Source organism: Macaca fascicularis, chromosome 15, assembly GCF_037993035.2.
Source record: "Macaca fascicularis isolate 582-1 chromosome 15, T2T-MFA8v1.1".
NCBI classification, from domain to species: domain Eukaryota; kingdom Metazoa; phylum Chordata; class Mammalia; order Primates; family Cercopithecidae; genus Macaca; species Macaca fascicularis.
Window position 1 is genome coordinate 125246562 of NC_088389.1, and position 22588 is coordinate 125269149.

General features: G+C 39.7%; 1 protein-coding gene across 10 annotated transcripts; it reads left to right on the forward strand.

Annotated features, from left to right (window-relative positions):
• Positions 1-1647: 1647 nt before the first annotated feature.
• ZNF658 (zinc finger protein 658) lies at positions 1648-22398 on the forward strand. 10 transcript variants are annotated; one of them, XM_065530842.2, is made up of 7 exons: positions 1648-1741; positions 2309-2415; positions 4113-4238; positions 4698-4756; positions 9414-9540; positions 9822-9917; positions 18567-22398. In XM_065530842.2, exons 4-7 carry the CDS (start codon positions 4742-4744, stop codon positions 21500-21502), a joined length of 3174 nt encoding a protein of 1057 aa, XP_065386914.1. In that variant the 5' UTR covers positions 1648-1741; positions 2309-2415; positions 4113-4238; positions 4698-4741; the 3' UTR covers positions 21503-22398. The 10 variants fall into 10 exon arrangements, with proteins under 10 accessions (XP_065386914.1, XP_073871883.1, XP_005582400.3 ...); XM_074015782.1 differs by having other exon boundaries at positions 9856-9917; XM_005582343.5 differs by lacking the exon at positions 4113-4238.
• Positions 22399-22588: the final 190 nt, after the last annotated feature.

The window sequence follows — 22588 nt, forward strand, 5'->3', positions numbered from 1 at the left end:
AAGACAATGAAATACTTAGGTATAAATCTAACAATATACATGCAAGATCTATATGAGGAAAAGTACAAAACTCAGATGAAAGAAATAAATAACTAAATAAATGGAGAGATATTCCATGTTAATGGATAGGAAAATTCAATATTGTTAAGATGTTAGTTCCTACAAACTTGATCAATAGATTCAACGCAATCTCAATCAAGTTATTTTGTTGACATCAACAAACTGATTCTAAAGTTTATACGGAAATGCAAAAGACCCAGATAGTCAACTCAATATTGAAGAAAAGCAGAGTCAGAAGACTAATGCCTCCTGGCTTCAAAAATCAGTATAAAGCTACAGTGATCAAGGCAGTGTCATATTGGTGAAATAACTGACAAGTATTAATAGATCAATGGAACAAAATAGAGAACCCAGAAAAAGACCCACACAAGTATCAGCAACTGATCTTTGACAAAAGAACAAAGGCAAGACAGTGGAGAAAAGATAGCCTTTTCTACAAATGTTGCTGGCACAATGCAAAATAAAAAAAGCTATGCTCCAACGTTGCTTCCACATTTTCAGATATCTTCATAGTAGTACCCCACTCCTGGTTCCAATTTTCTGTATTAGTCTATTCTCACACTGCTATAAAGAGCTACCTGAGATAGGGTTATTTATGACGAAAAGAGGTTTAATTGTCTCACAGTTCTGCGGGCTTACCAGGAAGCATGACTGGGAGGCCTCAGGAAACTTACAATCATGCCAGAAAGTGAAGGGGAAGCAATCACAGCTTTACCATGGCAGAGCAAGAGAGCGAAGGGAGAAGTGCCATACACTTCTAAACCATCAGATCTTGTGAGAATCCACTATCACGAGAACAGCAAGGGGGAAATCTGCTCCATGATCCAATCGCCTCCCATCAGGCCCCTCCTTTAATTTGACATGAGATTTGGGCAGGGACACAAATCCAAACTATATCAGGCAGTGAAACTACTTTTTATGATACCATGATGGTGGATATTACATCATTGCATTGGTGGAAATCCCACTAAAAGACATTATGCATTTGGCAAAACTCAGAACTCAGAACTGTGGAGCAAAAAAACAGACAAAAACAGACTCTCAGAATAGTAGAAAATAGTAAAATGAGCAGCATATGCACGTATTATACAGATTTAACAATTCTTCACTTATTTCTATATCTACTTTCTCTCATTGTTTTGAGAAATTATTTTTAAAGTATTTCAATTAAACTACAAGCATACAATTGCAAACGTTTCCGTACATATCGTTTAAACATAAGAACAATGTCCTACATTGTCTAGCCATTATTCTCAAAGTAATGGTAATTTTCTTTAATATTTCTAATGTCCTGTCGATAGTCATGTTTCCCCAATTGTTAATGTCTGTTTCAGGTGCTTTTTCTCCAACCAGGATCGTACCAAGAACCACGCTTCGCAGTTTGTGGTCATGCTGACAACCTCCGGGAATTTGGGAAAACTCTGGGCTCCAAAGGTCCCTCCCAGCCGGTCAAAGAAGCAGAAAAAATTATAGTACTTCCTTCGAACGCAGGGGCTTACGGGAAGTGTAGTTTTCAACGTTACGCGCCTGCCGCGTAGCCCTTCGGGAAATGGGGCTTCGGCGCTCGCTCTGCGCATGTGTAAACCCAGCCCCACCTCCCGCCGTCCGACCTCCGGGGCCTGAAAGGGACAAGGTGTCCGAGTCTGTAGGTCTGCGCGGGAGCCGAGGCTGCGCACCTGGGGTGAGAGCGTCGGTGACAGGGCTCCGCGCGGCCCAGGAGCCTGGGGACGGGCGGGCTTGTGTGCGGGGGGCTGCAGCAGGCAGTCTCAGGAGTCCCCAGGATGGCCCTCCCCTCTCCTCCGCGGCCCCGTGCACTGGCCCGGGCTGAGTCCTGTCCGCAGGTGTAGGGCTGCCGGGCCCCGCGGGGTTGCGGGCGCGGGAAGGGCAATGTGCGTGGATAAGGTTGACGGCGAACAGGAGGAGGTTACTAGTAACTCGTGTTCTTAGTCTGAGAATTAAATAAGTTGTCACCTGTAAAGCATTTTGTCAAGTGTCCGTAATAGTCACTGTGTGAAATGTAAGCTGCTCTCACAATTATGAGACACTTACTCTCATCGTTTGGTATTTCACCTAACCCTCCCAGCGACCCTCCTTGGTATAAACGTGCCGTTTTTAAAAAATGGACGAAAGTTCATGGGGATGGGTACCCCAGAGCACACGCTAGTAGGTGAGAGAGGTGAGATGCAAATGCCGAGAGATGTGACTCCCTATCCTGCTCTTTCTAATATGCTGTCTGCCTGAAACCCAGACTTTCCAGTATCTACCTAAAGCCTTCAGAGCGCTTATGCAGAGCGGCCTGTCACCAGATCTGTGTAGATGATTGTGAAGTGAATGTGGACAGAATCTCACCAAGTGGTAAATACATCCTGCGATTTGTCGGGTCTCTACAGAACCTCTGATTCAGGCTGAGGCTCCTGAATCCTCTTGTACTGTTCCTGCTGTCTCCTCAAAGGCACAGATTGATACTCTAGTGCTGTACTGTCCAGTAGAAAGATAAGGCAAACCACAAATACAATTCATAATTTTTGATTAGGCGCAGTGGCTCATGCCTGTAATCCCAGCACTTTGGGAGGCCTAGGCCGGTGGATCAGTTGACGCCAGGAGTTCGAGACCAGCCTGGCCATCATGGCAAAAACCCATCTCTACAAAAAGACAAAAATTCGCTGGACGTGGTGGTGCACTCCTGTAATCCCAGCTACTTGGGAGGCTGAGGCACGAGAACCGCTTGAACCCGAGGCAGAGGCTGCAGTGAGCCGAGATTGAGCCACTGCACTCCAGCCTGGGTGACAGAGCGAGACTGTCTCAAAAGAGGGGAAAAAAAAAGCTTAGAATTTTTCAGTAGCTACAGTGAAGAGAAGAGGCAGGCAAAGTCAGTTTTACGGCTTTATTTTACTTAACTCATTGCATCCTAAATATTCGACTTGTGGCACTGGCCAAACTTCAGGTGTTCAGTGGTTCTTTGTGGCTGATGGCTGCAGTGCTGGATAGCACATTTCGAGTAAATCTCAAGAGTCAGGTCTAAGGTATTAGGTGAAGGTTTCAATTGCGTTTGTTTCTCAGGCCCAAGTCCCAGCTCCTCTGGAGCAAAGCAGCTCGTGTGAGGCAGTAAAGAGGGAGTCCTAGGGACTACTGCCATAGAAGAACAGCCTATATGACGGAGACCTCTTTTAGAACGTCAAAGAAGAGGCAGAAGATTCTAGAAAGGAGCAAGTCCTGATTGCTTCCCCAGAGGCAGTTCTTGATTCCCTATATAATGTATGCATCAGATTTAGTGATATTGCCACATCCAGAAGCCATCACAGACCGTGTGACTTTGCTGTGGACTAACTTGCAGAAGGCAATTCCCTGGGGCTGAGAGGGATGAGTGACTGTCAAGCTGGGTGGAAAAAGACACTTTACTGGAGGGCTGATTAGGTCATGCTATCCAGGGAAGACGTAATCAGCTGTCCAGATGCCAAACAGCAGCCTATTTTCCTTTCTGCCTTCACTTCTTCCACATTCTGAGTCCCTCTCACACTGTGTTCATCATCACCTGTGGCATTTAGAGTAATACTGATGTTCCCTCTTTCCTGGTAGTAGAGGAAGAATTTCCTATATTGGAAACCCAAAAATAGGCCGGGCGCGGTGGCTCAAGCCTGTAATCCCAGCACTTTGGGAGGCCGAGACGGGCGGATCACAAGGTCAGGAGATCGAGACCATCCTGGCTAACACGGCGAAACCCCGTCTCTACTAAAAACACAAAAAATTAGCCGGGCGAGGTGGCGGCGCCTGTGGTCCCAGCTACTCGGGAGGCTGAGGCAGGAGAATGGCGTGAACCCGGGAGGCGGAGCTTGCAGTGAGCTGAGATCTGGCCACTGCACTCCAGCCTGGGCGACAGAGCGAGACTCCGTCTCAAAAAAAAAAAAAAAAAAAAAATCCCATCTTGATTTTTTCTGTGGAAGCGCTAATTCTGGGTGTAAAGACAGTAAGAACTTGATTAATAAGTCAGTCTGAGTAGTTCTTTTTTTAAAAAATTAATTTTAAATTTATTTTTTATTTTTTTCTATTTTTAGTAGAGACAGGATTTCGCCACGTTGACCAGGCTGGTCTGGAACTCTTGGCCTCCAGCAGTTCACCTCCCAAATTGCTGGGATTACCACGCCCAGCTGAGTAGTTCTTTGACATTAGCTTTAATGAAGGTAAACAGCTTCATCTCTGTATACCTGAACTTGCTTAATCCTTTGTTTTATTTTTACTTTTTTCTTAGTCAAAAGGGAACATAATTGTTAATAAATCAACATAATTATTAGTAAATCAACAAAAAACAGTATTACTTTACTCAGTGAAAATGCAAGTTTAAGTGCATGTAATCCTATCAGAGATGCACGTATTCAGGTGTGGCTGTCTTTGAGTGGTCCCTCCTGTCCCTTTTCAAGAGTGGAAGGGACATTCTGCATTGGGAATCCTTTTTTCCAGCTGAGTGCAATGATATTTTTTTTAGGCACATGAATAGGACTACATGCTCCTTGATTACAGTGGGATTATGTCGCAGGAAAACCATTATCAAGTCGAACCATCTCATGTCAGGGACCATCTCTGTAGGAACTGTGAGGCAGACCAGGTCTTTCATGACCCCATTGCTCTTTCCTCCTTCCCAGCTGAACCTCCACAGTTCTCTCCACTCTTCCAGGAGCAGCAGAAAATGAACATCTCTCAGGTGAGTTCGGTTTTTAAAAACCAGTTTATTTTACAATAGGTTTTGTAAGGGTTTATGTGTCTTTACATTAACATGGAAAAGTAGAAACAGAAATGGATCAGACACATTCCTAGAAGATGTAGAAATGCAGATTAATAGCAGCGCAAAGTGGCATGTGGATAGATGCAGATCCTTCGATATTACAAATTTACCAAATTAAGCTTCAGATTTATTTCTGAGGTTATTGACAGCCATGGTGGAGTGTCAGACAGACAATACTTAAAGGTTTACATTGATGAGAAAGATAAAGCAAACCGATTTATCATGGAATATAAACATAAAGATAACGAAATGTATTTATTGTTCTTCAAGTAGGTGACTTAGTTAATGAATTGCCAAATGACAGAGTATTACTTCTTCAATAGAAGTAGAAACTGTAATGCTAAATTTGAACACGTTCAGTACTGTTTTTCAAAAACTCCAATGAAAGGGTGGAATTTAACATTTTTCTGATGAATCTACTGAATGTCTTTAAAATCACTCTCCATACATATTTTGAATACCCATGATAGGTTGCTCAGCAGATGGTCCAAAATTCTGTTCTCTTTCAGATATTTCCCCACTTAGCATTTAACGTCAACTCTCCATGGGATGGCTTGGTTTTTCTTGCCACTTGCCTGGGCTCTCCAGTATTCCTACCCAGAGTATAATCAAATCCAGTGGTGTGGTCTTTTCCTTTCCTTGCTTGGCTTTTCTGCAGCACTTGCCTCAATGTCTCACTCTGTCCTGGAACGTTTCTGTTAGTGATACTTGCCCCTCGCCGGTCCTTCCCCGGCTGATGTCTTCATGGAGCCACCTTCCTTGTCCTTTCACTTGGCTCAGCCTCAGTTTCTGTCCTTGGCTCTTTAGTCTTCTCTGTTGTCTCCAAATGATTTTGTCTTCCCTTGTTTTTTTCTTTTTTTAAAACTGCTTTTTGAGACTCAGTTCACATATATCACTATGTACCCATTTAAAGTGTAGAATTCAGTGATTTTTTTTTTTTAGTATATTCTCAGATAATATGCTAATATCACTGCAGTCAATTTTAGAACATTTTTATTGCCTTAGAAAGAAGCTATGGACACTGTAACTACCACTTCATTCCCTCTGAGCCCCAAACAACCACTAACCTACTCTTCTGTCTCCATAGTTTTGCTGAACCACTCCCTTTTATTATTTCTTTTAGGCAGTCTTGCCTGTGATAAATTCTCTCAGGTTTTGTTTACCTGAGAAAATTACAGTTTCTCCATTTTTCCTGGATATGGAGGTTACTGGTTGACAGTCTTTGTTTCAGCACTTTGAATATGTCATCCCATTGCCCTCTGTGCTCCATAGTTTCTCATTAGAAATCAGCCTGTAATATGATGACTTGTTTCTCTGTTGTGGCTTTCCTGATTCTCTCTTTGTCTTTTTAACATTCAGATTCTCATGTCCAGGTGTGGATTTCTTTTTTTCTTTTTTTCTTTTCTTTTTTTTTTTTTGAGACAGTCTTTTGCTGTATCACCCAGGCTGGAGTGCAGTGGCACGATCTCAGCTCACTGTAACCTCTGGTTCAAGCAATTCTTGTGCCTCAGCCTCTGGAGTAGCTGGGATTACAGGCATTCACCACCATGCCTGGCTAATTTTTATATTTTTCATAGAGATGGGGTTTTGCCATGTTGGCCAGGCTGGTCTCGAACTCTTGGCCTCAAGTGATCTGCCTGCCTCAGCCTCCCAAAGTGCTGGGATTATAGGCTGAGACACCACCCCCAGCCAGTGTGGATTTCTTTCTCCAAGTTTATCCTACTTAAAATTTGTGAAGCGTTTTGCGTGTGTAGATTTATCATTTTCATCAGATTTGGGGGTTTCTTGGCCATTATTACTTCCGATATTGTTTTAGACCCTTTCTGTCTCTATTCTGTTAGTCTATTTGGCATATGTTGGTGCTGTCCAACAGTTCATTTCTTGTTATTTTTCTTTCTGTTTCTCACTGCATAATCTCAGTGGGCATGTTGTCCAGTTGGTTGATTCTTCTACCTGTTCAGACCTGCTGTTGAACAGGTTTTTTTTGGTAAAAATGTTTGTTTTAGTTTTGTACTTTTCAACTTTAAAGTTTCTGTTTGGTCCCTTTTTATAGTTTATGTCTATTTATAGCCTTTATCTGGTGAGATGTTATTCTAATACTTTCCTTTGGTCCTTACATATCATTTGCTCTAAGTCTTTGACCATTGTCAAATAGTTGATTTAAAGTCGTCATCTATTTAAGTCCAGTGCCTGCTTCCTCATGAGCAGTTTCTGTTGATTATACTTTTTTCCTGCATGTGGGTCTTACTTGGTTGTTTCTTTTCTTGTGTTGCATTTTTTTGTTGAAAACTATACATTTTAAATAAAATAAGGTGGCAACTCTAGAAAACATTCTCAATTTGCAGGGGTCGTTGTTGAAATTTGTCTAGTGACTTTTTAATTGATTCAGTAGAGCCTGTGTTTATTGTCATGTGTGGCCGCAGAAGTCTGCAGAAATTTTCTTAAATGCCTGAAACCTTAAGTAAGGCTCTCAGTCTTTGCCAAAGAGCCTCATGAGTGCTGGGGCATTCCTTCAACAGTCATCCAGGCAATTTATAACTCTATGTTAACCTTCACTTCCTGTTTACCCCAAACCTCAGGGTCACCCAGGGTGACAGTTTAGGGCCTTCTCACGTCTTTCCAGAGCATAATCACAGCCCTGGGCATATGCTCAGCTCTATGCCTGTAGGTGACCTAGAGTCTCTAGAATCTGTAGGAGCTTTTCAAAAGCTTTATGAACATCCCATTCCCCAGTTTTTCCTTTCTAAAAAACTTTTCAATTAGGCTGTTATTTATGTCAGGTGTTATCCACTGCCTCAGGTAGCTGCTAAGTTAAACAATTGCCTTTGAATGTTTTTGGCAAATGCCTTCAAGGATAAGGCTTTTCACACTGGGGAACTCTGACTTAATTCAGACAATCAGCCTTGCAAGTCACTTCTTCCCGGGAACCACAGATTAGGTCAGGTAATGAGGGTTTTCTGGGAATGAGACTTTGGCCAACCTGTGACCCAGTCGGCCTCATCCAGTGGATACCAGGCCGCTGGATTCTCCTGTTGTTTCAGACGTTTCTCAAAGCTAGTGCTAAGTTGGAGTGAGAGGGATGGAAATAGGGCAGGTTGAAATGACACAAGATCATTGTTCTTACTGTGATGCAGCTGTTTTTCTCATACCAATGGTCTGCAGATTGCTGTAAGCCTTTGGTAGCTTCTAGAGTTCTGAAAAAGTTGATTCTGCAGTGTTTGCCAGTTTCTCATTGCTTTTATGGAAGAAGGAATTTTCTTGGATCTTCAGTATCTTCACTGTCATCACTTGCTAATTTGAATTTGAAGTCTTTTTGTTGTGAAAACTTTCTCTTTTCTCAGTTTCTAAGACTCTGTCCCCTCCTGATTCTATTATTATTTTTCAGAAAACATCTCTGGCTTTGTGGCCTATACTTTTTCTACTTTGTGGTTCCTCAGATGTTTTTGTTCTTTTCTTTCTTCAATCCCTGTGTGCTCAAGGAGCTGTCTGTCTGTCTCTGCCAGCCTCACTCACCACCTAAATTGCTAGTGACTCCTAAATGCTTGTCTTCATCCCCATCTTACCTTCTGTGCTCTAAAATCATGTGTGTCCTGGTTGAAGGAACAGTTCTAGCTACGTATCACCATGAACAGAACTCTCACTGAACCTTCTAACACATTTTTCTTCTTTCCCAAATACCAGTTTTGGCACCACCAAGCAGCTGCTCATTTTGAAATATACATTACATTATTATTTTCCATAAGAGGAACAACTGTTGCTCTTATGTAACTGAAACTCTGTACCCTTTGACCAATGCCTCCTCATTCCTCACCCCTCACACCCAGCCTCTGGTAACCACCATTCTACTGTCTACGTCTATGAGTTTGAACTTTTTAGATTCCACATGTAAGTGAGATATAATTTGAAATATTTGTCTTTCTGTCAGTTAAAAACAAAATTTTTAAAAAGGAACTGCTCATACGGCTAGATTGAATAGCTGTACAAGAAAGTAGTTATTAAATGGGTGTTGCTTCTCTTCTGTGGTTACATCCCTATTCTTAAATCCATTGCTATGACCTCAGTGTAGGAAGTGTTCTCTTATGCTGGTCTCTTTGGTTACAACTATTGTAGCTGTTCTCTGCTCTTCACGTGCTCTAGCCTTGTATATTTGTATACATTTATTTGTACATAAGTTTGGTCAGGGTATCTCCAGACTTCACATGTATCTGTTCCTTAGCCCCCAGAATCGACAGTGATGATGGCCAGGAAGGGTGTGAATGTCCTAAAGACTACCCCAGATAATCTGCGGAGATGTGGAAGAAGGAAGGAGGTGGTTGGAAGGAAGTTGTTTTACGCTGAATTTTTTTGTCTTAAAAATATCTAGAATTCATAAATATATATAGATAAATTATGGCAAGTTAAAAAATGTTTTAATTGAGTAACATATGTTAAGACAATATTGGGTCTAAAATAAGCCTTTATAACCATTCATTTTAGAGCCTCAAAGTAGTAGCTGTCAAAGATATTTTCTATGTCACCTAATTCTGAACCCTTGAACAAACCGTTGTTACATTTGTTGTGATAAATGTTGTTACAGGCATCAGTGTCATTCCAGGACGTGACTGTGGAATTCACCCAGGAGGAGTGGCAGCACCTGGGCCCTGTTGAGAGGACCCTGTACAGAGACGTGATGCTGGAGAACTACAGCCACCTCATCTCAGTGGGTGAGCATAGCTTACCATGGGTCTGTCTTGAGAATATATGTTCCCTTTTTAAAAAGTATCAAAACACATGGACCCTTTATAGAGATTAAAGGGCTTTGGATTAAAAGGTCTGAAGTAGTTGAAACCTTTACAGAAACAAAAGCAACATGTCATTACTTTCCCATTAAAAACTTCAAATGAACACCCTGTTGATGCTTTGCTGCCATATCTTTTTTCCCCTTGTGGTAACCCAAAAGCCCGTGAATCTGGTCCATGTATACCCTCAATTATTTTGTTTATAGGATATTGCATTACTAAACCCAAGGTGATCTCCAGGTTGGAGCAAGGAGAAGAGCCATGGTCCTTAGAAGATGAATTCCTGAACCAGAAGCACCAAGGTGAGTGGGCCTTAGCAGAAGGAGCCCCCTGGGGGTAGTTAGACTTTAGAGGGAGAGCACCTTTGAAAGTTCTTTTTTAACAGCTTTATTGAGATATAATTCACATTCCTACAATTCACTCCTTTAAAGTGTACGGGTCAGTGACTTCAAGCAACCACAGATCCAAACTATTCAGGGAAGAAATATTGCACTTTCATTTAACATATATAGACATTTTTTTCCTGTCAGGGTTCCCTGAACAATACAGTATAACAACTATTTACATTATATTAGGTAGCATAGTTAATATGGTGATGATTTAAAGTATACAAGAGGATGTGTATAGGTTATATGCAAATGCTATGCCATTTTGTATCAAGGATTTGGGCATTTATGGATTTTGGTATTCAAGAGAATCCTGGAACCAACTCCCCAGGGGATGACTGTATATGTAAACATCACCACAGTTAATTTTCATCACCTCAAAGAAACCTGTACCCTTTAGTTACCACTCTCCTGTCCCCCCTGCCCTCTGCAGCCCTAGGTAACCACCAGTCTACTTCTGTCTCTATAGATCTGCCTATTTTGGACATTTTATATAAATGGAATCATACATAATATGTGGTCTTTTGCGATTGGTTTATTTTGCCTAGCATAATGTTTACGAGTGCTGTTATAGAATGCATGTTTCATTCTTTTTATGGCCAAATAATGTTCCATTGTATGGAGATACCACCTGTCTGTCCATTCATCAGTCAGTAGGTATTTGGGATTCCACCTACAAATAATGCTAATATAAACATTTATTTACAAGTTTCTGCATGGACAATTGTTTTTATTTCTCTCATGTGCATTCCTAGGAGTGAAACTGCTGGGTCATTTGGTATCCGTGTCTTTATCTGTTTGAGGAACCACCAGACTGTTTTCTAAATGCACCTTTTTCCGTCCCTAACAACAGCATGTGGGGGTTCTGATTTCTCCACATCCTCACCAATACTTATTATTTGACTTTTTGATTTGAGCCACCCCAGTGGATGCGAAGTGATATCTCACTGTGGTTTTGATGTACATTTCTGTATTAGTCAGCTAGGGCTATCATAATAAAATACCATAGGCTGGGTAGCTTAAACAACAGAAATTCTCGTGATTCTGGAGGCTGGAAGTCCAAGCTGAAAGTGCTAATAAGTTGGTTTCTGGTGACGCGTCTCTTCCTGGCTTGAAGACAGCCACTTTCTTGCTGTATTTTCATGTGGCCTTTACAGTGGGAGCACATACAGTGGGGAGAGAGAAAATACTCTGGTGTTTCTTCCTCTTCTCATAAAGATATCAGTACTACTGGATTAGGGTGCTTCCCTATGACCTCATTTTTACCCTTTCTGCCTCCTTGAAGGCCTTGTCTGCAAATACAGTTACACTGGGGGTTAGGGCTTCAAGATAAGAATTTGGGAGGGGCACAAATAAGTCTATAACAATTTCCCTGGTCACTAATGATATCAGGCATCTTTTTATATGCCTATTAGCTTTTGTACTAATAAATGATTCCAGGAATCTTAAAAAACTATAGTTTTCAATGTCATTTTTAGAACAGAAAAATAAAATCATCTTAATTATTAGAAGTGAAGCACAATTAAGGTTTCTGTTTGAAGTCATACCAACAAATAGCATCACATAAAGATGGACATCATTTAGATCAAGCATGTTGCCGAGTCACTAAATGTAAATTATTGGATCACATTGATTGTCTAAAAAGGATATCCCTAAATAAGTAACATAGAAAGATCATTATAAAACATCGGTAAAGTTGTCGAGTCATTAAAGATAAAATAATGTAGGTTTCATGTTCTGTATCATTCAGATTTGAATTCAGGCAACAAATTCATTAAAGTAGGAAGAGCTCTCGTTCAAGAGCACAGGGAAATGAAAACCTTTAAGGATTTGAATAACTGCACCAAATAATATAATATCAATGTTTCCAAAACATAAAATAATGGAGTTCTAAGAACTTAAAACTCATTAGAATTAGGACATCATAATATGTCTTATCTGATTAAACAGTAGGTACAATGGACAACAAGTAAATATGCCTAGAGAGGGCATAAATTACATTTGTATTAAAGTGAACCATACATTTGTGTATATGTATGCTAATGCAAAAAACCAAACTTTAATGTTTTAATGGAATAATGATAAAATAGAGTATACTATTAGTCTAAAGAGAAGACCTCAATAAATCCAACAAATTCGAATAAACACAAACAGCATTCTCTGAACCTAGTTTGCTAAATCTAGAAATTGATAATAAAATGAAAAAAATCCACTTGAAAAAATTTAAAGTATCTTTTTTAAACAATATGCAAAAAAGTGTAACGCAATTTTGGATTTGATTTCTGTAATGAAATAATTGTAGCTGCAAGTTAGAAACCATCAGATATAGCTAAAGTAGTGGACAGAAGGAAGGTCATAGTCTCATTAATAAATTAAGCAAGAACAGCATCAAAAATACAGTAATGAAAGCAGAATTTAAAAGTAAAATTAGAAATTAATTGGCTAACACGATGAAACCCTATCTCTACTAAAAATAAAAAAAATTAGCCGGGCATGGTGGTGGGCGCTTGCAGTCCCAGCTACCCAGGAGGTTGAGGCAGGAGAATGGCGTGAACCTGGGAGGCAGAGCATGCAGTGAGCCAAGATCATGTCACTGCACTCCAACCTGGGTGACAGAGCGAGACGCCAACTCAAAAAAGAAAAAAAAAAATTAGAAATAAATGGAAAACAGAAATGGAATATTTCTTACAATAAAAATAAAATGAATTAAACTTTAGCTAACCCTATCAAAGATAAAACAGAGGAAACACCTATATAATAAATTCAAGGGGGGATACATTTGTAAAGATGTAATGCTATACCAAACACAATCCCATTCATAAAGACAGTGATACAGGAGGATTTGCCGCTCTGCCAGATATTGAGGCTTTATGTAAAACTCTGTGTAGCTAAGTAGCACGGAGTTGGGGGGTGGGATGGTTTAGTAAATTAGTGAAACAGAGTAGAAAGTTCAAGAAAAAACATGCACTTGATAGACAGTGGTCTTAGATAGATGACATTGGAGAAAAATGGGGAAAGGATCTTGAGGTATCCATATAGATCAAAACAAAAAAATCAAATTCAGTTGGCTTAAGACCTAATTATCAAAGCAAAAGTAGAAATATTCTAGAAGATCATGTAGAATAGGTTAATGACTCTTCTTAGGGAAGGATTTAATAAAATACAGAATGCATTACCAGGGGAAGGATGGAGTAAATGTATTCCTTTCTACCCACTAAGTGCACCTGAATATATGTATGTATTATATAGGCATGCCTCAGAGATACTGCAGTTTCCGTTCCAGACCACTACAATGAAGCAGATTTCACAATAAAGCAAGTTACAATTTTTGTTTTCCTAGGGCTTATGAAAGTTATGTTTACACTATACTTTAGTCTTGCAGATGTGCAATAACATGTCTAAAAAACAGCATGCATGCCTTATTTAAAATATTTGATTGCTAAAAACTGCTGAGTCAGACACAAAGTGAGCACTGGCTGTTGGAAAAATGGCACCAACAGACTTGCCCAACTCAGGGTTGCCACAAACCTTCAGTTTGTAAAAAATGCACTATCTAGCCAGGCACAGTGGCTCACACTTGTAATCTCAGAACTTTGGGAGGCCGAGGCAGGCAGATCACTTGAGACCAGGAGTTTTGAGACCAGCCTAGCCAACATGGCAAAACCCTGTCTCTACCAAAAATACAAAAAAATTAGCCGCTCATGGTGGCTTGCGCCTGTAATCCCAGCTATTTGAGAGGCTGAGGCATGAGAATTGCTCAAACCTGGGAGGTGGAGATAATGGTGAGCCGAGATCTCACTACTGAAGGGTGGAAAGAAGAATGCAGATGCACTAGGGGTCTTGGCACCTGACAAAATACAAGGTGGTTATAGTGTCATCAGAGTCTTCGGGAGGCCCTTGATCTTTCACCCATGTCCAGGGTTAATGTAGAAGCCTTGGCCGGGTGCGGTGACTCACGCCTGTAATCCCAGCACTTTGGGAGGCTGAGGCAGGCGGATCATCTAAGGTCAGAAGTTCGAGACCAGCCTGACCAACATTGCGAAACCCCGTCTCTACTAAAAGTACAGAAATTAACCAGGCATGGTGGCGGGCACCTGTAATCCCAACTACTCAGGAGGCTGAGGCAGGAGAATCGCTTGAACCTGGGAGGCAGAGGTTGCAGTGAGCCGAGATTGTGCCATTGCACTCCAGCCTGGGGGACAAGAGCAAGACTCTGTCTTAAAAAGAAAAGAAAAAAAAAAGTAGAAGCCTCCTCTTCCATCCCCAGGGCATCAGATCAGTCGGGAACCGGACTTGCATCCCCACGAGGCAGGCAGTGATGCTGCATCTCACTCCTGCTAATATAACTTCAGAGGAGGCTCACTAAAACTGAATATTAATTTTGATAAAGTCCAACTTATTTTCTTTTACAGAACCTGCTTTTGTTGTTCTGTCTAGAAACTTTGAAACTCAAAGTAACAGATTTAGGAATCCTATTTTCTTCTAGAAATTTTACAGCTTCAGTTTTTACACTGAGTTGATAATCCATTTTGTGTTAAATTCTATATAAAGCATGAGTTATGTGTCAAGTTTAATGTTTTTGGAACAGGGAGTCCAGTTATTCCAGCATGACTTTTTGAAAAGATTTGTTACTTCTCCACTGAACAGCATTTCCACCTTTCTTAGAAAACAGATGGCTGTGTATTTGTGGGTCTATTTTTGTCGTTTCTATTCCTTTTCATTCATCTACATGTCTTTCCTTATGCCAATACAACATTAACTTGATTACTCTAGCTTACTAAGTTTTGAAGTCAAGTACTTCTCCAGGTTTCATCTTCTGTATACATTTTTAAATGAGGTTCATGATCTTTACAAAGGAAACATGTTGGCATTTAAACTGGGGTGGCGTTGAATCTGTAGAGCAAGTTAAAGAGAATTGACAACAATGTACAGTCTTCCAGTCCATACACAAAATATCCCTACTGATTTATTTAGTATTTCTTTGATTTCTTTCATCAGTGTCTTTTAGTTTTTAGAACACAGATAATGAGGCTTTTTAAATTTTTGTTTTTAATTTTGTTTTGGTGCTGTGGTAAATATTGTTTCTCTGATTTAAAATTCCAATTCGTCATTGTGTGTTTGTAAGCATAGATTTGTATATTGGCCCTTGCTAAAAACACTTATTAGTTCAAGGAGCTTTTTAGATTTTTAATTATTTTCTGTGTAAATTTACTCTGTATCTTTGTGTTTTTATTCTTGGCTTTTTGCACTGGTCAGTCCTTCCAGTGCAATCTTGTGTAAAGGTACTGGTAGTGGGCATCCTTGTTTTTTTCCTGATCTTAGAGGGAAAACATTCAATCTGTCTTGAGTATAATGTTAGTTATAGGCTTTTTATAGATTACTTTTATTAAATTAATAAATGGATTTTGAATTTTGTTAAAATTTTTGGCATTGATGTATTGTGTGATTTTAGTTCTTCAGACTACTGATGGGAGATTACATTGACCTAAAATGTAGCATAAAAACTATAGTTTTTATAGTATTACAGTATAGTAACTATTTGGCATTTTTGAGGTAAATTTCACTGATGTATTATCTGTGTTTATATATTTCTGTATACTTTTTGGGACATTTTTGCATTTATGTTATGGGAGATACTGGTTTGAAGGTTTCTTTTCTTGAATAGTATTTGCCTAATCTTGCTATGAGGATGAGGCAGGCCTTATAAAATGATTTGGGAAATATTCCATCTTTTATTTTCTAGAAGACATTGTGTAGGATTGGTATTATTTCTTCCTTGGATGTTTGGTAGAATTCACTAGTTAAAACCATTTGGTCCAGAAGTTATTTGGAACTGCACATACACACACGCAGACATATATACATACACACACACACACACACACACACACACACACACACATTTAGAGGAAGATTTAATTACATTCTTAAGCCTTATTTAGATATGCAAACATAGTTAAAACTTGAGTAAATTACACATTCAGTTAACATATCCTCCATTATACTGAATTAAGTTAATATGTTATGTTGTCATAAATATCCTTTTCACTGACAGCTCCTTTAGAAATAAATGTCTTTTAGATGATTCTGCCATTATGTTTTAACATTTGACATAGAATATGTTCTCTGTGGTTATAGTACACATTGACGTACCCCTTCTTTCCACTTAGATTGTCCAAATAAAGGTAGTTTGCTTTTATAGTTAGAAAAAGAAAGAGAGAGATTAGAATGCTCTTACAAAACGATGTCAGAGCTAGCTACTTCACTTTTCACCGTGTAAGGCTATAACAAGAAGTGAGTAGTCTGTAATCCAGAAGAGGTCTTCACAAGAACACAGTCATGTTGGCACCCTAATCTCGGACTTCCAGTCTCCTGAACTGAGAAAAACAAATGTTTATTCTTTAAGCCATTTAATCTATTGTAATTTGTCGTAGTAGCACAAACTAAGACAGAGTTATTGTTAATGTTGTTTTATGATCTCGTGAATGTCTGTTAGTAGTTAGTCCTCTCTTGCATTTTTGGTATTGATAATTTGTGTCTTCTCTTTTTTTCTCTCTGATGGTTTTTATCATTAAAAAAACTTTTTAAATAATTAAGCTTTTGGTTTGACTTTTTTTCATCCTTCTACTTTCTTTCAATTTAATGTCCTCTCTTTGTCTAGTTTCTTAAAGGGAAAACAAGCATCTGACTGGAGATCTTTCTTTTCAAATATAATTTTTTTTTTTTTTGAGACAGAGTCTCGCTCTGTCACCCAGGCTGGAGAGCCGTGGCGCAGTCTCGGCTTACTGCAAGCTCCACCTCCTGAGTTCAAGCAATTCTCCTGCCTCAGCCTCCCAGGTAGCTGGGATTACAGTTGTGCACCACCATGCCCGGCTAATTTTTCATTAGAGACGGGGTTTCACCAGGTTGGTCAGGCCGGTCTCAAACTCCTGCCCTTGTGATCCACCCGCCTTGGCCTCTCAAAGTGCTGGGATTACAGGCGTGAGCCACCACACCTGGCCAAAATTTAAGCCCTAAATTTATCTCTGTGTACTGCCTTAGCCGTATCCACAAATTTCTGTATTCTTGTGTTGTTTTGTTTTCATTCACTTCAAAATACCTCATTTGAGAATTCTTTCACCCATGAGTTAATTAGGAATATTTAACTTACAATCGATTTCTGGTATAATTTCTCTGTGACTCAAGATCATCCTCCATATAATTTATTTCATATATATTTGTGAAAGTTTGTCTTACAGTCTAGAATGTAGTCTGTTTTGATGATTGTTCCATGTGCATTTGAGAAGAATGTGAATTCAGCTGTTGAATGCATTATGTCTTCAGGTTTCAAGCCATGGTTATTGCAAGTGCTACTTTATCTTTCTCTTCTGCTTGAGTTTTGGGCCTACTGTGTATTCCTGCCTCTGCTCTTCTGTGCTGCTTTTTTTCTTCTTTCCTTCCCGTAGCTGCTATGAGTTCCTGTCAGTGCCCTGAAACAACTTATTATATTCTTGCCCTTGCAGATCAAGACATTTGTTCCATAAATTAAATAATAAGTTGGTTCTAGACAGAATTTTGGTAGTGGCTGCTGTGACCATCTCCTGGCATATCCCAAGAATGGAACTTTCTCAGGATTCTTGATGGCTCATGGAGGGAAACATACAAGAGCATGCAGATCCTCTGTATCTATGGCAGGGGAAAATTAGCTCCCTGCCTCAGACTCCATGGAACCACAGGAGTGTATCATTTTGGTTTGGCCTGTGCATGAGAAAACATCAAAAGTGTTTCCTGTTCTGTGAGACCACCATTGTCTCAGACCTCTGACTGGAAGGAGCAGGCTTTTCTTTGTGCTCTTTTTGTCTGTGCCTGTTGGTGCAGAATTGTAGGTTTCTTCAGCACCCAGTCAAAGATACAGAATAGCCTTGGAATTCTCCACTGTGTCATTTCTGAAGTCCTGAAGTTCACTTTCTTTCCATTTTGTAGTCTTTGTTTATATTTGTTAATTTTTTGTTTTGTTTTGTTTTGTTTTTTGTCTAGGGATTTTTAATTGTAAGAGGGAAGATGTGGGAGGAAAGGGGCTACTCCACCTTGACTGGCCCCGGAAATAATTCCTGTTTTATAAACAGCATGCATGAGGAGAGAATCTGTCTGTGTGCATGAATTATTTAATCTTTGGAAACATAATCTTTAATAAAATACATAACAAAACACGGGCTGGGCACAGTGGCTCATGCCTGTAATCCCAGCACTTTGGGAGGTCAAGGCAGGAGGATCACTTGAGCTCAGGAGTTTAAGATCAGCCTGGGCAACATAGCAAGACCCTGTCTCTACTAAATATAAAAAAATTAACAGGGCATGGTGGCATACCCCTGTTGTCCCACCTAGTAGGGAGGCTGAAGTGGGAGGATCACTTGAGCCTAGGAGTACAAGGATGCAGTGAGCTATGATCACGCCACTGCACTCCAGCCTGTGTGACAGAGCAATACCCTATCTCAAAAACCAAAATCAAAATCAAGACATGAGTATAAGTTCTTCTCCATCACAAATGTAAGATTTATAGTATATTTTAAATTTTTCTCATTTTAGGATATTTTAAAGTTGATCACATCAAAGGGATCTGGGAAAAACAAGAAAAACCTCTGTGGCAAGAAATATTCATCAGTGATGCTGACAAAACATTAAGTAAAGAACGAGAGAAAGTTTTAGAAAAACCATCTAATCTGGAAATAGCTCCAGAGTTTTCAGAAAAACTACCCTGTAAATGTGACTCACATAGAATTAATTTGCCAATTGCTTCTGAATTAATTATAAGTGAAAGAAAATATTCAAGAAAGAAGGCTGAATACATGAATGTGTGTGAGAAATTGCAGCTTGATATTAATCATGAGAAAGCTCATCCTGGACAGAAATCTTATGAACATGGTAAAAATGCGAAAGCTTATAAGAAAGATCAGCATTGGAAATTTCAAACTTTGGAGGAATCTTTTGAATGTGATGGATCTGGACAAGGTTTACATGATAAGACAATTTGTATTACACCTGAGAGTTTTCCAACAGTAGAAAAGTCCTGTAAGGATGATGAATTTAGAAAAAACTTTGATAAAACCACTTTATTTAATGACATGAGAACTGACACAAGGGGGAAATGCTGTGATCTTAATGAATATGGGACATCCTGTGACAAAACCACCACTGTTGAATACAATAAAGTTCACATGGCTATGACACATTATGAGTGTAATGAAAGGGGGATTAATTTCAGTAGGAAGTCACCCCTCACTCAGTCTCAGAGAACTATTACAGGACGGAGTGCTTTTGAAAGCAATAAATGTGAAGAAAATTTTAGGCAGAGCTCAGCCCATATAGTACATCAGAAAACACAAACTGGAGATAAATTTGGTGACTATAATGAATGTACAAATGCCCTCTACCAGAAATTAGACTTTACAGCACATCAGAGAATTCACACAGAAGATAAATTCTACCTTTCTGATGAACATGGGAAATGCAGAAAATCCTTTTACCAGAAGGGACACCTCATTCAGCATCAGAGGCCCCACTCAGGAGAGAAACCTTACCAATATGAAGAATGTGCGAAATCCTTTTGTTCAAGTTCACATCCTATTCAGCATCCTGGAACTTACGTGGGATTCAAACTTTATGAATGTAATGAATGTGGGAAAGCTTTCTGTCAGAATTCAAACCTCAGTAAACATCTGAGAATTCACACAAAAGAGAAACCTTGTGATAACAATGGCTGTGGGAGATCTTACAAGTTACCCCTCACAGGACACCAGAAAACAGATGCAGAGATGAAACTCTGTGATGGCAGTGAAAATGGGAAGACATCACATCTCAAAGGACATCAGAGAATTCTCATGGGGGAGAAACCCTATGAATGTATTGAATGTGGGAAAACTTTCTCCAAGACATCACATCTCAGAGCACATCAGAGAATTCACACAGGTGAAAAACCCTATGAATGTGTTGAATGTGAGAAAACTTTCTCTCACAAGACACACCTGAGTGTACATCAGAGAGTTCATACGGGGGAGAAACCCTATGAATGTAATGACTGTGGGAAATCTTTTACCTATAACTCAGCCCTGAGAGCACATCAAAGAATTCACACTGGCGAGAAGCCCTACGAATGCAGTGACTGTGAGAAAACTTTTGCCCATAATTCAGCCCTCAGAGCACATCATAGAATTCACACGGGGGAGAAACCTTATGAATGTAATGAATGTGGAAGGTCTTTTGCCCATATTTCTGTTCTCAAGGCACATCAAAGAATTCACACAGGGGAGAAACCCTATGAATGTAATGAATGTGGGAGATCTTTCACCTACAATTCAGCCCTGAGAGCACATCAGAGAATTCACACAGGTAGAAAACCCTATGAATGTAGTGACTGTGAGAAAACTTTTGCCCATAATTCAGCCCTCAAAATACATCAGAGAATTCACACAGGGGAGAAACCCTATGAATGTAATGAATGTGAGAAAACGTTTGCCCATAATTCAGCCCTTAGAGCGCATCAGAACATCCATACAGGGGAGAAACTCTATGAGTGTAATGAATGTGGAAAAACTTTTTTCCAGAAGACACGCCTCAGTACACATCGGAGGATTCACACAGGGGAGAAACCCTATGAATGTAGCAAGTGTGGAAAAACTTTCTCCCAGAAATCATACCTCAGTGGACATGAGAGAATTCACACAGGGGAAAAACCCTATGAATGTAACATATGTGGGAAAACTTTTGTCTATAAGGCAGCCCTCATAGTGCATCAAAGAATTCACACAGGGGAGAAACCCTATGAATGTAACGAATGTGGGAAAACTTTCTCCCAAAGAACACACCTCTGTGCACATCAGAGAATTCATACTGGCGAAAAGCCCTATGAGTGTAATGAATGTGGGAAAACGTTTGCTGATAATTCAGCCCTCAGGGCACATCACAGAATTCACACAGGGGAGAAACCCTATGAATGTAATGAATGTGGGAAGACTTTCTCCAAGACATCACATCTCAGAGCACATCTTAGAACTCGCTCAGGGGAGAAACCCTATGAATGTAATGAATGTGGGAAAACCTTCTCTGAGAAGTCATATGTTAGTGCCCATCAGAGAGTTCATACAGGGGAGAAACCCTATGAATGTAATGTATGTGGGAAGCCATTTGCCCATAATTCAACCCTCAGAGTACATCAAAGAATTCACACAGGGGAGAAATCCTATGAATGTAATGATTGTGGGAAAACGTTCTCTCAGAAATCACACCTTAGTGCACACCAGAGAATTCACACAGGGGAGAAACCTTATGAATGTAATGAATGCGGGAAAGCTTTTGCCCAAAATTCAACTCTGAGAGTACACCAGAGAATTCACACAGGGGAGAAACCCTATGAATGTGATGAATGTGGGAAAACTTTTGTCCGTAAGGCAGCTCTCAGAGTACATCACACCAGAATGCATACCAGAGAGAAAACCCTAGCATGTAATGGATTTGGGAAGTCCTGAAGGAATGCATCCCTTACTACACGTAGTGCAGAAACTCATGTCACATAGGCTGGAAACTTGTTTCCCTTAGCCATTTCCTTTTCCATTAGGCTCATAGCTTGTCAAAAAATGCCATTCATCCAGGTAGGACTGACCATGGAATGTGGTGCTAATGATATATATCACACTTAACCTTGGCTGTTAAAAAAAAAAATACCCCACAGTCTTTCTGGTGCATAAGATGGATTGGAGGTTATTTCTGCAGCAAACACGGGTCCTGTGTGTTGAAAACCATAGAGCACAAGGTCAAGGAAGCTAGAGTCTGAAAAGCTGGAACAGAATTCACTTCCGGGTCTGCACTAGGGTTTTGTTTTTGTTGCTTTAAAGCAAGAACTAAGTTTATAGTCTGTTAAGCTCTTACAAGTTTGACTTATGAGTTAAATGCACATAGTTTAACCTAAACTTTCTGTTAGAGATGAAACCCTATGAGTATAATCAGTTTTAGAAAAACTAATCAGTTTATTGTGCATCAGAGACTTCACATGAAGAAGAAAACTTGTCAACATCCAGGATGATCAGGAGCCTTCATTAAAAATCAGAAAATTTAAGGAAAAACACAGAACCCTTCACAAAGTGAATTGCATTAAACATCAAATAATTATAATAAAATTTCATATTTTGAATAAATGACATTTTTCCTAGGTAATTTTTTCTGAGGAAATGTCAGTTTTAGAATTGGAGATAAAATATTCACCTAGAACTGACATAACAAAACTTCTGTTTTGTAGTATCAAAAATTTTATAGAACATACATAAAAAAAGATTTGCCTATAGACAAACTCACTGTAGAATGTGAAGTTAAACATGGAATAATTTGAATTCTGTGGAGAGTATGAATAAATGTGAATAGTCTGAGCTATGTGGAACATCTCTGAGTCTGTATATAAACACCATAACTCACTGGTGAGTTCTAGTGGGCGTGAACAAACCTGCCCTGGGCATGTCCACTTCCTTTTCTGAGTGACTCTGTCCTCTGTTGGCTTCCCTCAACTTGATGCTGTTAGATTTTGGCCTGCCTGCTATGTCCGGATATTAATTAGTCTTGTC

Excerpts from the sequence above, each read along its gene's own strand:
- ZNF658 (XM_065530842.2), top strand. Across the intron at positions 9,541-9,821 it reads CAGCCACCTCATCTCAGTGG|GATATTGCATTACTAAACCC; the intron begins GTGAGCATAGCT and ends TTTTGTTTATAG. Across the intron at positions 9,918-18,566 it reads CCTGAACCAGAAGCACCAAG|GATATTTTAAAGTTGATCAC; the intron begins GTGAGTGGGCCT and ends TTCTCATTTTAG.